A 15,477-nucleotide genomic window follows, 5' to 3' on the forward strand; every position below is an offset into this window, starting at 1 on the left:
TTTTAAAAATCTCGTGACACCTGTCACACTCCAAAATTGTCACCAATTGCAGCATGTGCTCTGGGGGTCTAGAGAAGCCGGAACCATTTTTGAGTTGACATAATTATAGTAATGGTCGATTACGAAAACAAAAAATATCCGACAACGTTGTTAATTTCGGCCATTAAAAAAATATCTTCAACGCTGCAATTGTACACCGCTTTTAGCTTTACCGCTGAAAATGCTATAAAAAACGACGCCTCTCGCTGAAAGCATGATTCTAGCGGGCAGACGCTCCTAGACATCCACATCGTGAACAGATACATTTCGTCCTCCGCAAAAAGTATATAAAATGTAGTAACTAAATAAAAATCTCCGTTTTCGACCATTCGGAATTGTTAGTTGTTCATTCCCAAGTCCCAAATGACAGACGATGACCAGCAACCAGCATACTGAGCGAGGGGAGGAATACATCTTCTCGCTCTCGACTTAACGGGATATGACACACCCCTATCTGGTTGCTACATATTATTAAGGTCATAGTTTATATTGTACTTTAAATGTATAAATAAATATACAGAGTATTTTGATAGTGACATATCTAGATAAAGTGTCGTCCTTGAAGGCATTAAAAATACTTTGATTAAAATTAAAGATTATTTAGGCTAAGCTCAAAAGATGACCCACGATAGCCGAGCAGCTATGCGTCATGCTTATATGGCTTGGATCCTGGTCGGCAAGATTCTTATCATATCATCAGATTAATAAATATGTTTTTTGAAGCGTTGTCTAGATTCTAGATTACTTTAGGTTATCTTTGCAAAAGAGTCAGGGGGTCTAGTGAGAATATAATATGTATATGGGGGTTAGCGTTTTTTTTTTAAACTGATGCTGGGCGGTTTGGTCTAACTAAAGGAACCTATCGACTACCTCATGGAATAACACACCAACTCAAACTAGTGTGTTTTATGTTTTTTGAGTTATTGTTGCATAGAAAAAAATACCACACCAGCCAGCAGGATTTTTTTCTCTAAAAACACCCATAATACTGTTTAAAACAATACTCGTAGGTAGAGCTATGATTATATAACATTTTTTGTAATATTTTAAATAACATGGAATAATAATATACCTGTAGTTGGTATCACAACTTATTGTTATTATTTTTATAATTTTTATAAATTATAATTTAAATAATATTTGCATAAAATAAACGGATTTTGCTACACGTTTTTTTGATTGGTTTTTTTGTTCTCCTGAAAAGTTGATAATTTAGAGTTAGTGTGTTATTCCATGAGGTAGTCGCTATGTTTGTGTTATCATATTATAAAACTTGTAAAAAGGTACTGCAAATGTTGGGCTTCGTCTTGTGTCCTGTCCGGATTTTTTCGGATGTTACGGTATTAAAAATTCTCTTAACTACTTATTTAGAAGTCGGCTTAAGAGTAGGTCGATTTTTTGGGCCCCGCATCAGTTAAAATACATGGAGCGAGTTTAAAAGAAATTTGAGGCTCCTTTACTTGAAGTTGTATGGATACTATGCGTGGCTTTATCCAACTGACTCCCTCTTAGGTATGCTTACATACTGTAGTTTAAACACTAGACGATATTTACATTTGGCCACGCATTTCCGACTTATACTTACGTGGTGAAAATGAGAATCCTGCCATTCTTACTAGTATTGACCTGTGTATTCCTGATAACTATGTTAGAAATCGGGAGCATCAGCTGGTTGTTCTCCCAATATGCAGAACTAACCTGCCATTGGTAATGCCAATTGGGAAGGCAATAACTCTGTTTAACCAAATCACGTCGGCTATTGACATTATCCACCTACGTGATGATGAGTATAGTTGGGAATTTTTTGATAAATTCTTAAAATAGGGTCTGCTTAGCTCATACGGTGTACTTCCTTGTATCTAATTTTTAATTTTTGTATTTACACTTTTCTACTGTTCATCTATTCTTTTTTTATATAATAGGTACTGTTTTAATAATATTATTTGTTCCTAAAAATTCTTAGGTCAATAATTATTATAAAACAATTATTATTCATAGGATGTTTATCACATTTGAATGGGCAAAGACATAACTTATAATCAGTCTCTTTAGAATTATCTTCAAATGTGGTAATCTTGTCCATTTTTTGAATAATAAAATGCCTAATTCTTGTCAAATTTGGGATCACAGAGATTATAAATATAATCTTTATCGTAAATATTTCATTATAATAATGTAAGCATAAATTTTACTAATGGTTTTATAAATGCGTTTAAAAATTAATAAATGTAAAAAATCTTAACACCACTGCACATGGATGTACTGAAATATGACTAAGTATATTCTAAAACATGAAATCGAGAGGTTTAAAAGAATACTATTTTATGTAATAAAAATATTTTATGCAGTCATCAAATGTTTAAAATAAATATAAAGGATAATAAGGCTTCAAAATTATATACAACGTTTAAGGAATGTTCAGGCTAATGCTTTGAAACTACTATAAAACCTCCATTTTGACATACGTTAGGCATGTGGGCCGTCAATGCAGATAGGTCTTTACCTATTTTTGTAGCGTGAGAAATAAAATAACATCATTTTTAATACTTGAAACAGTTGTAGCATTCATGGCCTTATAGTGAAACGGTATCATATAAATTTAATGTGTGCTTAGGTAAGTCACATCAGTTTGGCGTTTATTGGCGTTTACACGTATAGAATTTTTTTCGATTTTTGCACTTTTGTCGACACACTAAAGGAAATGTATTGACTATAGAATAGTAGAATAGGTAAATTTACTTTTATTAAGTTTTAGAGATACCTACGGCTTAGCCCTATAAGCCTTAAAGTAGCTGGCGGCGTAGCCTTACAAGTATGTTGTATATTGTAAGTATGTTGCTGATAACAATAATTTAGATAATTGAAACATTTTTTATTGCTGCAGTATTTTTATGTTTTGACTGAAATAAATGTAGACGTTTCTAATTTATACATCAGCATTTTTTTATCTTGATGTATATTTATCATGTATGATTATAATTAACAAATAATAACAGACAGTTATCACGTTTAATCAATGAGAAAAATTGAGAAACAAATAAAACAACAAACACTTTTAGGGTTATCAAATTGGAGATATATATTATACTAAACATTTCTTTCAATAAAAATGTATTGCGAGGTGTGGTATGTTGCACAATCTTGATGGAACCACATATCGTCCAGATCGAAATCATCTAATTCATGCAAGAAAAAATCAGTAAGTAATCATGGTTTTGTAGCATTCTCCATTGACAGTCAATGCATTGCCATTTTTGTTTTTAAAAAAGTACAATGACAATCATACAAAAATTACAGTACACTGTAGAAAGAGGCGCCACCAAATAAACATAAAAATATGTAAATAGATTTTTACAAATCCACTAAAAATATTAAAATTATTTAGGTAGTAGTGTTTTTTTGTCTTCCCTGTAAAAAATATGAAGATAACACTATTATCAAAATAGATCGATTACATAAATGCATTAAATATTACTAATAATTAAGATTATGTAATAATCAGATTTTACATGATTATCGGACCTATATAAACGACATCAATGTATTAACTATCATAACATCAAGATGTTACGTCTTGTAGTGATTGCTTGTTTCCTGGTGTTTGCCAATGGTGAGTAAAATATTTTTTACGTGACATATCTATTTCAATAATTTAAAATGGTCTTCATTTTAATAGTGGGATTAGAGTATGTACCATTGAAAAATGCATCTACAATATTTTTTGACAAATCAGACATTAAATACGTGTGAACGTTATGTTTAGGGAATCTAATCTCGAGCCAAAATTCTGATCCCGGGATTTCGGGATTACAATTTGACAATTCCGGGATCCCGGGATTGGTATTTTTTCCATTGTTAATATAAATTGTTTATATTTACAAATAGCATTGATGAAATCGGTCAAAAATAAATCTAGTATAATTTATACTATTTAAGACATTTATTGTTAATATTGTATGCGTTCAGTCTTGGAAATACATAAGTCTAATGGAGTAAATAATATTGTAATATAAATAATAATGTAAATTCTATATGAGATTGCTGTTTCTGATAGTAAAGACTTAATGAATGGGTTAGCGAGTTTTAAAATAGCAAAGCAAGTCATGGTGTACTTATGGCCTTTCCGCTTCATAAATCTAATTAGTCAGCCAAATATGAAACTGCCGTAAAACGTATGAGATCATGGTGGAATTACTTTGTTAATAATGCGAAGCATTGTTTTTTTCCAATCTTTTTCATTTTTAATAATGTACGTGAAAAAATAAAATGAATCGGCAACTTACACATGGGTATAAATCAAATTTCATTCAAACTCAGTTTATTTCTAATGTAGTTATTTGTTATTAAAAGGGACCCTGGATTCATAGGTATCGAAAATAGCTCGGGATCCCGGAATTGGAATCCCTGGTTATGTTGGCATTAGTTGCATGTTTGGAGTATTAAGTATTGCATTACTACGTATTTTTTTCTGCGTATTGAATTTGTGCGAAACATTTGAAAACATAATTTTATTTTTAGGCTCTGTCCTTTCCCCCGTGCCTATGCACGATGAGAAGATTGTTGGAGGAACCCCTGCTGATATAAAGGATGCTCCTTACCAAGTTAGCCTGTTTGGAATAATTCCTAATAATGGCACCATCGTCCATGTATGCGGAGGATCCATAATCAGTCGCACCGTCATTCTTTCAGCAGCCCATTGCTTTGCTGTGTAAGTCTTTGATTATTTTAGCATAAAAAAGTTATGAGCTGAATAGTCTATTTTAGTCTGCTATTTTGTATATTACGAGAAGGAATTTGGCAGGCAGCACAGTTATTGCCTATGGATAATACTGAGAGCACTCAGCTAATATCGTCGCCATTATCAAATCTCTACATGATAATAGTAAATGCTGCGTCAAAATTGGTGTCACTTTCACGGAATGCCCGGAGTCAGACAGGGTTGTGCCTTTTCTCCGTTTCTCTTCATCATCCTCTTTTGCTTCACGCTAAGAGAGTCAATACCATCTGATCAAGATATTGCCAGCCCTCTCACCGTATTGCAAAGTTGTGCGATCTGGAATAGTACGCCGATGAAGCCGTCGTATTAAAATATTACTTTTAATATCATATAATACATTCTATATGTTCAATATATTACAACTGCACTGTAAATATCTGTCAAACTATTATTTGAGTACCGTATCATTAGTTTTCTTTCACCATCCGATTAAAATCAATGATTCCTTAATTCGAGTTTAAGTTTACTTTTCAAATTTAGAATTTTAGTTTAAGTATAATATGTGTTCTCTCAATTTATCTCTTTTAATTCGTATTTTCTCTGTCTCGCTCTCGCTGATACATTGAAATATGTTTTATCTCATGCGTTACAGATAGACAGATAGATAAATCAAGACAAATATATATTGAAATAATTTAATAATCAATTTTATGGTTTTCCAGATTAAACCTTCCTTCTATATTCAAAGTTCGTGCAGGGTCCACCAAAAATGATGGCGGTGGCCAAGTGATTAATGCAACCAAATTAGTGAGTCACGAAAAATATGTCAACACATCTAAAGATTATGACATCGCATTGCTCTTCATGGCATCTCCTTTGACCTTAGGACCTGGCGTAGCTATTGTCACCCTTCCCGCCCAAGGAGCTACTGTACCAGATGGCTCCTTAGCACTTGTTACTGGATGGGGAAAGCTATCTGTAAGTTTACGCCTATTCAAATTTTAAGTTTTGCAGCAATGTTGACAAATTAAGTTATATTTTAGGCAACAGGGATTATTACTACCCTCACCTAGCACGGAATACTATTGGACATAAACTGCATTGGTAAAGCACACAAATCTTATGTTACATAATTCTAGTTGTGAATTTGCTTGATACAAGGATTGCAGCATTTAAGCAAATTTTCACGTATTGACAACCTCCAAGATATTTTCCCAGATTCTAACTGTATTAATTTATTCCTAACGGTTTTCTTGTTTGAATCCCACGAGTGACTTCTCTTTTCGTTATTATATTCAATTGGTGGTAAATGATGTAATACCAACCTAGCTCAAATTCACCAATGTTCATAATATATACTGAAAGAAGGTATTTTTGTGTATTAAAGTAGTTGGAAAGTTTTGCATCATCACATTCTTCTTCTTATTTACCATGTCTGATCCTAATAAAATGGCATACATAGAGAGGAGGCTTTATATTAATACATTTTGTTTTTACGAGAAATGGGTGTTAGCCGCTTGCTCGACCTTTTTTTTTGCTATTAGATAAAGTTTGTGATGTGTGTTTATCTCAATTAACTCATTCGCTGCTGACTATATAATGAGATTTTAATTAGCACTTTTAAAATGCACGTTAATTACATCGATCGGCCGCCTGGTCATTACGCGCATGTGCGTCTTCAGCGTCCAAAGTATTAACTGGTCAACCTGTCACGCCGGGCCCCCAGTCTACAGCCCTGTCAGCCCCCCTTATGGGGTCATGGTGCTGGCATCCATGGTAAGGCACAAGAAAACTGACGAGCGATAGAGATTATTGTAAGTGCCGCCTAGAGTGTCCATAATATAGTCCAACTATGCAGTGGTCAGTCTTGTGAAGTTATTCCATTTTACGGGTGTCAATTGCTGTACAGTTTACATATAAAATAATAATTATTCATTAATGGCTTGACATTTGTATTTTAGGGAGGCTGTAACAGGCTTATATATTTTTTTAATTTTTTTAAATTTTTTAACTTAACAGGATAATGGCACCAGTCCCATAATTTTGCAAAAGGTCACAATCCCTACTGTCAACCAACAGCAGTGCATCAAGGCATACACCGGTAAATACACCATCACAGATAACATGATATGCGCCGGTCGTCTAGGAGTCGGAGGTCAAGATGCCTGCCAAGGAGACTCTGGTGGCCCACTCGTAGTTGGCGGAGTGATCATTGGAGTCACTTCATTCGGTGCAGGATGCGGCAATCCTAAATACCCAGGAGTCTGGGCTAGAGTAGCAATCTTCAGAAACTGGATTAACAGCAAAATGTAAATCTTTCACTGAGGTGTCTACGATTTGCTCTCTGGAATGTATAATATAAATCATATAAACGTAGATTAAAATATTTGTACAACATTTTGTCATAATAATAATATTTTTTTATTTGAATTAAATAGATTTTGTATATCATTTAAGAAGTTATTGGTTTTATTGTTTTTTTTTTTCAAAGTAAAATACTGTATTATAAATATATTGAGTGTCCCTGACTTTCTTTCGTAAGTGTTTATTTTATTTGTTTCTCATTTTTTTCTACATTGAATAAACATAATACGAGGGTGGGTCAATAATTCCTTAGAAAAAATCATTAAAACAGTTTTTATTTTTGTATTTTTTTTTTATTCCTCAACATAATCTCCTTGGAGCTCAATACACTTGGTTAGACGTTTCTCATTTTTTTTAAACCGTCAGAAAAATAAGTTTTCGGAAGGTCCTCAAAATAAGCATTTGTCCGATCGATGACTTCTTCATTTGAAAAAAAACGTTGTCCACTTAGCAATTTTTTTAAGTTTGGGAAAAGGAAAAAGTCACTGGGGGCTAAATCTGGCGAATACGGTGGGTGGTCGACCAATTCGAACTTCAATTCTTCAATTTTAGCCATTGATCGTAAACATGTGTGAACACGGGCATTGTCCTGATGAAAGAGGATTTTTTTCCTGTTTAAATGAGGCCGTTTTTCTTCAATTTTGTTTTTTAGCTGGTCCAATAAAGATGCATAATAATCCCCTGTTATTGTTTTTCCTTTTTCCAAATAGTCAACGAAAATAATTTCACGTGCATCCCAAAATACAGTAGCCATAACCTTACCAGCTGATTTTACGGTTTTCGCCTTCTTTGGACATGGTTTGCCTTCGCAATCCACTGCTTTGACTGTTCTTTCGTCTCGGGAGTATAGTGGTGTATCCATGTTTCATCTACAGTCACAAAGCGACGAAAAAATTCATCCGGATTGCGTTGCATGAGCGACAACAGGGCTTTAGAGGCCACCACCCTATTGCGTTTATTGTCGACTGTGAGCAAACGCGGCACCCATCTTGCAGAAATATTTTTCATGCCCAATTTGTCATGTAAAATAGAAATGACGCTACCTTTTGAGATCCCTGTAACCTCAATTATCTCACTCAACTTTAATCTTCGGTCACTTAACACCATATCGTGGATTTTATTGATCATTTCTGGTGTAGTCACCTCTACAGGACGTCCTGAGCGTGGTTCATCCTTTGTTGATGTACGACCACGTTTAAATTCATTTAACCAGTTATAAATAGTTGCAAGTGAAGGAGCAGATATGCCGTGAACTAAATCCAACTCATTTTTTATTTCCTTTGCTGTTAACCCTTTTATATTAAAATGTTTAATAACAGCTCTAAACTCAATTTTCTCCATTTTCCATTTTTCCATTTTCCACAAGCAAATTTTTTTTTTTAAATGTACGAGAAACACACAACAATCCGACCAATCTGATTGAAACTTCGCAGCATACTGAATCGGTAGTGCCGCTGCATGAAAACAAACCGCTTACAGTACTAGTCGCGCCACCTGTCGGCTTTTCTAAGGACTTATTGACCCACCCTCGTACATATCTGTTATATTTTGTAAATAAATTATTTTAAGTAATCGTGATCACAATTAGGTAAATGATATATATGAATCGAGATAAAAATTCTTATGTCTAGATTAAAAACAGCTGAGTATATGCTTCCAATCAAAACAAAAAAATACTTTAGCAATAAAAAAAATCGTTTAAACTCATAAAAGCTAATATGGTTTAAAGCTAATAATAAGGCTAAGCCGCATCTGTAAAACTCAAAATGCCAACATAATCATAGTATGACAATGCAAGACAAGACGTTGAACTTCACGTAAAACACTAAATATCATGATAAACTAGGCAAATGAAAAATGTATAATAAACTTCTCGAACATGATTGTTTAATTCTGGTGTCCTGGCAGCAACCTGCAAAAATATAATAAACAATTGTATTCGTGAAATGTGTTTATCCAATGATTTTTTTTTAAATAATTGAAAACAACCTAATCTAATGCAGTTGACATTAAATAAATTAATAAAAATTTCAAGTAAACGATGGTAACTACAAGGGGATACCATTAAAAGTTCTTAATATCTGTATAAATCACAGCATGTATAACAATATGTTAAGTGAAATCACTTAACATAGTTTACTTGAAATATGACAAAAATATGCCAAAATCTTACCATGTTCATAACTTCACTATTCGAAGAGCTTACATCACTATTTTTGGTATAAAAGTCCGGGTTCATCAAACTATCATCGATGTCAAAAGGATCCGTCTGATTCATAAGGTTTTCGACAAGTTCTTACATTAATAATCAGACTGGCACTCGTGTTAACTGCTTACGCTCCGTCATCTTGTTTCACTTACCGTAGTGTACATGAAATGCTTGTCAGATACCATGGATTGCCCGTTCTAAAAAGGCATCTTAGCGCAGTGCTACCACAACAAAAAATTTACCAGCGAAAGAGGACGTCAGATAACATAGTTTACACTAAAAAAGTGAGTTTTGGTAAAAGTGTCACTTACAATGGTCTACACCCGAGCAGATCATTTATGTGTGCATATTTCAATTCTCATCAAGTATTAAATATTAACATAATAATTTACATATTATAAATAATAATATTAAATATATATTTTTTTAAAGTACTCATACTTTAAAGTATCTATTTATTTTCGAATTCCATTCAATTGCGTGGCGCCTAGCTGTCCTGGCGCTGAATCGTCCTCGACCCGTCAAAGCACAAGATGGCAAGAAGTACACTGCAACTCCCAAAAAACTTTAAAGGAACGACTATGAAGGATAAAGTTGGCAGAAATAAAAAAAACCCTGAGTCGTTCAATGGTATAAAATGCATTTATTACAAATAAACATTAAATATTATTATATTAAAATTCTGGAGATTTGTTAAGTACATATATTAAAATATATTACCTAATATGGTGGTATTGTAAGTTTCAGAAAATAAAATCAAAGATTTACATCATGGGTGGCCAAACCGTGGCCCACTGGGTGTCAACTTGTGGCCCGTGGAGCAGTGAGAAAATAAAAATAATAATAAATCAAATGCTACCGCTAGATGTGCTAATTTTGAAAATTGGGATCAAATATTGCCTCAAGATTTTAAAAACCACCGTGTGCTTTTTGCTGCATTTGCAACGCCATTCTCCATAGACGTGAATTTATTACCGGGAAATTTACAAATGGAACATTGTCAAATATGTTGCGATGAACATTTAAAGGAGAAATTCCATCTGGTTGGTTTGGAAGAGTTTTACAAAACATATTTGGACAAGGAGAAATATCCTGCATTTTACAAACATGCTGACTTCGCATCTAATGATGACTTCGCTATTTGGAAAAATTTCCACGTGTGAATAGCTTTTTAGTCGGATGAAGCATATCAAATCCCGAATGAGAATACGAATCACTTATGTGAATTTGGAAAGCATGTAGGAACAACCTCACTCGATATGGATATTGATGCACGTAGTTCTGCCACACAAAATCAAACTTCTCACTAAAATTTCTTATTTTTATATTATTTTGTTTATTTTTTATTATTTACAAAAAGTTTAATCTAATAAATATGTTTGATTCTCATTTATGTTTTATTTTATTAATATTTCTTTTTTGTTTTGTATAATAAAAAAATCGGTTGTGCGGCCCGGAAAGAAATCTCATTTTTAGAATCTGGCCTGGCTGCTGAAAAGGTTAGCCACCCATGATTTACATGTTTCTGTTAATCCAGTTTCTGAATACAGGTACTCTCGTCCAGACTCCAAGAAAATCAGGCTGAGCGCATCCTTTACCCCATGATGTGATTCCAATGAGGACTCCGCCAACTGTGAGTGGTCCACCAGAGTCTCCTTGGCAGGCATCTTGACCTCCGACTCCTAGACGACCGGCGCAGATCATGTTATAGGTGATGCGGTACCCAGCGTATGCTTTCATACACTGCTCTTGGCTCACAATTGGAATGATGACCTTGTACAAGTTTGTCGGCTGGCTGCCTCCTTCCTATTTAATTAAATAACAATAATCTTTTATAGACATCCAAAAATACAGACACGTCAAGGCTAGACATGGATTATCTTAAAGTTATTATACAAGGTGAAAATGGAATAACTTTGGAAGACCGTTCATAATGATTGAATCTCTTTCTTCGTAATTCGTGTGTACTACTAGGTAAGTCCAAGAATACAAACAGTTCACCACTCGTTATGCATCCTCCCACGTAAGGATTGCAATACCGGTATTTCAGTATTTATCAATACCGAAATACTGGTTTTAAAAATCCAAAATACCAGAATTTTCAGTGTTAAGAAAGCACACTCGTTCACGTTTTTTAAAATGAATTATAAGTTATGTGCTGCTAAAATATATATTGAGTGAATCCAACAGAGATGAAAAAATAATAAAACAAATTTCATCAAATATATTTATACAACTAATTATGGCGATGAATTATCAAAATATTATTTCGAAATAGAAAACATCTGTGTTCAATTATTATTCTATAATTTTTGATGACTGTACAAGCGATGAATTTAAGAAGCTTTTCCTGCAGCTGGACTTATTTGCACTTGAACTTTTGAGAGCTTTAGTTAAAATAAATTATCAATATATACAAATTCTTTGTAAAAAATCACTAGTTCAACATAATAAATGTAGGTTTGTAGGTTTTTGCTAAAAAATAATATATAAAAAAAAATTAATAGCTTTATTTATTGATAAGCACTTCTGTTTTTTAATGTTTAAGAAATACCAGTATTCAATATGCAATACCGAAAAACCGGTATTGACATTTTCATTCGGTATTGCAATCTCTACTCCCACGCCATGTATGTATGCTGCAAGTAAGGGTGAGATTCTCCGTAAAAATTTCAACGTCGTTTGGTTACTTCATAGTACTGTCCGAAACCACCCAAGTACCTACACTAAATCACTACTTTCGTCAGAGTTAGATAATGTATATGGATTTTCACTTTTTCTATCAACTATTTTTCACTACACTGGTAATAATCTGATATACTTGGATAGAAGAATCTAGAGAAATATCTCAGAATTGTGATGATTAATTGAATGCTGCAATCCTTGTAATAAATCAAATAAATTCAAAACTCAGTCCATGTAAAATAAAACTTCCGTGCTTAGTCAATGAAGAAAAGATTTCCACGAGACAATAAAAACGGCATTATTAATAATATCCTGCACCATTCTGTACTCGGTTACGACAGTCTCCAACTCTATATTTGACTAATGTATCACAGGTTCCATGACAAAATAGAACAGTGTCAAAACAGAATATGACAAAACAGAAAATGACAAAACAGAAAATGACAAAACAGAAAATTACAAAACAGAACAACGATAAATATAATTATGACGTTTCATTTAATATTGAAATTTTCTAATCTCTATTATGTTGATAGATTTTGAATAGCACAGATTTTCAATTCGCCATAATAAATCAAATTATATACCTAACATCTACATTCCTAATCGCTAGAAAGCCTCAAATAAACGGGACTTAACTCGGTGTTGCCGGCAATCTTAGGATATTATCTCAACTTAATCAATATAATAATATGTTCAAAATGATTCGGTGACTAGGTCCAACGAAATAATGACCTAATCTAACCTAACCTAAATAGATTCCACAAAAATTAATGATTCATTCCCCTGGCTGTTCTGTTTTGTCACTGTTCTGTTTTCTCTTGTTCTGTTTTCTACACATACTGAGAGATATCCCCATCCAGTGGCAAGTGCTGCGGAGCCATCTGATACAGAAGCTTCTTGGCCGGGAAGGGTGATGATACCTACACCAGGTCCAAATGTTAAAGGAGTCGCCAAGAATAGTAAACTGATATCATAATCATAAAGAAAGTTAAAGCCTAAGTGCTGCACGATTCTGGTGACCTGGATCACTTGGCCGCCGTTGTTGTGGGTGGTAGATCCTGCACGAACTTTCCATTGACGAGCGATGGTTCTGGAAGATAATGAAGTTATTCACAATATAATATCTCAAATTTAAGGACTGCAATTATATTATACGACTGAGAAGACACACTCTAATACAAACCAACTTCTCTTATGTATATTCTGTACCTTATTATGTAGAGTTGGGTATTTCCCGAAAAAATCTCAATCTCGAGATTCGGGATTTCATGAAAAGAATTCTCGAGATATCGGTACATTTAAAAAAAAGACCTGTAAAAATCCTAAAATCAAACAGACAAATTCCAATAAATATGATTTTTTTTATTTATGTAAGAAGACAAACAAAATATAATTTCAAAAAACACAGACTGTAAATCGCTGCGTCTGTCAATCGCGTACGCTTATGAGACAAAAAACTCCCTGATGTTACAAAAATTGCGCTCATTTTGAGTCGACGTTGGCTTAATTGTGTTAAATGCCTCGATCAGTCTTTGAACGTTTTGTGTTTTCTGTCCACTTTTTCGTATAGAAGATCGTCTTTTTCAAATAATATTTGATTATAAAGAAATCTCGAATCCCGAGAAAAGATTCTTGAGATCCGGGATTTCCCTAAATGTTAAAAATTTCAATTCTCGACATTCGGGATAAATCTTGAAAAATTCTCGAAAATTCCCGTCGGGAAATTCCCTTAACCCAACTCTACTTATATGTTGAAATTATTGTAAGAGGTAACTTTTAATGCTAAAATAATCATTGACTTACTTATCGGTGCAGTGGGCAGCTGTGAGAATGACGCTATGACTGATGATAGATCCTCCGCAGGCCTGTGTGAAGTTACCAGATTCTCTTTCTTCTTTAAGCAGAGCTACTTGGTAAGGAACGTCCGTGATATCAATAGGGGAACCTCCGACAATCTTTCCATCGAGCTTGGGGACGGGGAGAAGGACAGCGCCTAAAAATTAAGTCATGTTTTTAAATATTTTACACCTTGAACATCGTGGATAAAAGAATGTTTTTCTAAGTTTCCGTAATTTCTTAACGCGGAAAATGCAAAAAGTCTAATACACTTATTACTCGACACTAATACATAACTTGGCTAAGGATTTTTAGGTGCTAAAAAATGATTATTATTTACCTTAAATATGTAGATATAATTTGAAAATATGTTATGAAAATTTCATAAATATGTGTTAAAAATTTAAATAAGTCCATATTACAATAAATCATATATATTTCAACAGTTTAATTTATTATTTATTCACAAACATTAAACGCTTTATGACAATAAATAATAAAATAATGCTTCAAATTTTCAAAAGTGAATCTTTGACGATTTGATCTTAGCAAATTTTTATACACGGAAAAACTTCTTTCATCTTCTACCGATGTTATTATTGGGTATGTAAATGAAACTATTTCTGAAGTAGAAAAAATTTAAACATCTGAGGTATCTGATGGATTTTCCAAAACAGTTTTAATATTATGCAGCGTTTGAAGTCCAGTATTTTTATTTAAAAGACTATTTAATTGGTCCAGGAACATTTTGTGTTTATGTGAAAATATGTGCTTAAACCTATAATATGTAAAAAATATGTAATGATCCAAAAATATTTAAAAATAGTTGCTAACAAATAGGGCTTAAATGTTTCAAAATTGTCTGAAACGGACAGATATTTTTGATATTTGGTTGTGGGGCCGCTCAAAAAAATATTTAAATACCTAAGAATCTTAAGCCTATACATAACTATTGTTCAATATTCTTGCGATTATTACGCAATAAAATAATAAATATTTACTTTGATGTAAAATACAAAAGCCGATCGCCAATAGTAGCTCAATTTGGAAAGCGCTTCAGTGAGTATTAAAAACCATTGGTTAAAATTTGTCGCTTGACTTCTTTAGCATAGTGGTCTATGTGCGTGGTCGCGATACCCGAGAGATGCAGGTTCGATTCCTGTCTTACTTTGTTCAAAAAGATTTTTTCTATTGGTTATAATATATTTTCTAAGAAGTGTTTTCAAAAATTAGAATAATTTCTTTATTCACGTGGACATGATTAGTGAATATGATTATTGATGATTTATTAAATGAACTATATTTTCAGAATTGAATTCACACTTTATAAAAATATTCAACAAGATAAAAATGTTACCTAAAAAATATTTTGCTTACCATTCGCGAAGACCAGGAAACTAACAATCACCGGAAGACGGAACATCTTGATGTGATAGCTGATAATATACTGTCATTTATATAAGTCATCAAATACGTATTAATCTGATTAGGTATGTAATATAATTCATATCTAAATAGTACTTCATAAAAGCACATTATCGTCAATAAATTTTGATAATATAATCTTTGATCTTTTTTTCGGGTAAGACAAAAACCCCATTAAATTTTAATATTTCTGATAATT

At 33.0% G+C, this 15,477-nt stretch overlaps 2 protein-coding genes across 2 annotated transcripts; one reads left to right on the forward strand and one right to left on the reverse strand.

The window, feature by feature from the left end:
• The first annotated feature begins 3,603 nt into the window (after positions 1–3,603).
• On the forward strand, positions 3,604–7,069 carry LOC147078923 (trypsin-1-like). Its single transcript, XM_085955530.1, has 4 exons — positions 3,604–3,649; positions 4,558–4,747; positions 5,479–5,734; positions 6,776–7,069. Exons 1-4 carry the CDS (start codon positions 3,604–3,606, stop codon positions 7,067–7,069), a joined length of 786 nt encoding a protein of 261 aa, XP_085811656.1.
• Positions 7,070–10,844: 3,775 nt separating this feature from the next.
• On the reverse strand, positions 10,845–15,276 carry LOC147078924 (trypsin-7-like). The gene is made up of 4 exons (XM_085955542.1): positions 15,231–15,276; positions 13,821–14,010; positions 12,858–13,107; positions 10,845–11,135 (listed from the first exon to the last, which is right to left on the reverse strand). The coding sequence occupies exons 1-4, from the start codon at positions 15,274–15,276 to the stop codon at positions 10,845–10,847; spliced, it is 777 nt and encodes a 258-aa protein (XP_085811668.1).
• Between the last annotated feature and the right edge of the window lie 201 nt (positions 15,277–15,477).

Source organism: Rhyacophila brunnea, unplaced genomic scaffold (assembly GCF_057557595.1).
Source record: "Rhyacophila brunnea isolate RB1 unplaced genomic scaffold, BYU_Rbru_1.0 scaffold_10, whole genome shotgun sequence".
Classification (NCBI taxonomy): domain Eukaryota; kingdom Metazoa; phylum Arthropoda; class Insecta; order Trichoptera; family Rhyacophilidae; genus Rhyacophila; species Rhyacophila brunnea.